Here is a 468-nt window from a genome sequence, read left to right on the forward strand (position 1 = left end):
AAGGGCAGGGAAGACCGCCTCGCCGAGGACGGACACAAGGCCTATGTCCTCAGCGCCGCTGGAAGAAAGCGGGAGGGTGGGAGGACTAGAGGCAACTAGAGGAAGGGATTAGAAGAGAAGGCAGTCTCCATTATCACCTCCTTGAAGGCAACGCAATACCGTAGCGCCGCTTCGCGCCGCACAGCCTGATGGGAGCCTCAGCCTGCGGGCACAGGCTGCGCCCTCGGCGCGTCCCGGCCCCGCCCCCCCGCGGGGCACGCCGGGAGAGCCGAGTTTACTCCCTCCCCCTGGTCAACGGGCGAGAAGAGGCATTTCCGGCGTCAAGACTGGTCTTTACGGAAGGGGTGGGGTTTCCTCGTTCCCGCCCCTCACGCCCGGGGGAGGCCGGGCCAAGAGTGACAGTCCTCGACCCACGCTAAGGCCCGCCCCTGCGCCGGAAAGAAGAAGGGTGGGGGGAGGGGGAGGGTC

At 66.9% G+C, this 468-nt stretch overlaps 1 protein-coding gene across 1 annotated transcript in view; it reads left to right on the plus strand.

The window, feature by feature from the left end:
- The first annotated feature begins 43 nt into the window (after positions 1-43).
- Positions 44-468, plus strand: part of DSCR3 (Down syndrome critical region 3) — a 33,415-nt gene continuing 32,990 nt past the window's right edge. Inside the window, exons 1-2 of the mRNA XM_010834978.1 lie at positions 44-76; positions 165-319. Coding sequence (XP_010833280.1) covers positions 44-76; positions 165-319 — 188 coding nt within the window. The remainder of the gene's footprint in view (positions 77-164; positions 320-468) is intronic.

This window comes from Bison bison, unplaced genomic scaffold, assembly GCF_000754665.1.
Source record: "Bison bison bison isolate TAMUID 2011002044 unplaced genomic scaffold, Bison_UMD1.0 scf7180017864037, whole genome shotgun sequence".
NCBI lineage: Eukaryota > Metazoa > Chordata > Mammalia > Artiodactyla > Bovidae > Bison > Bison bison.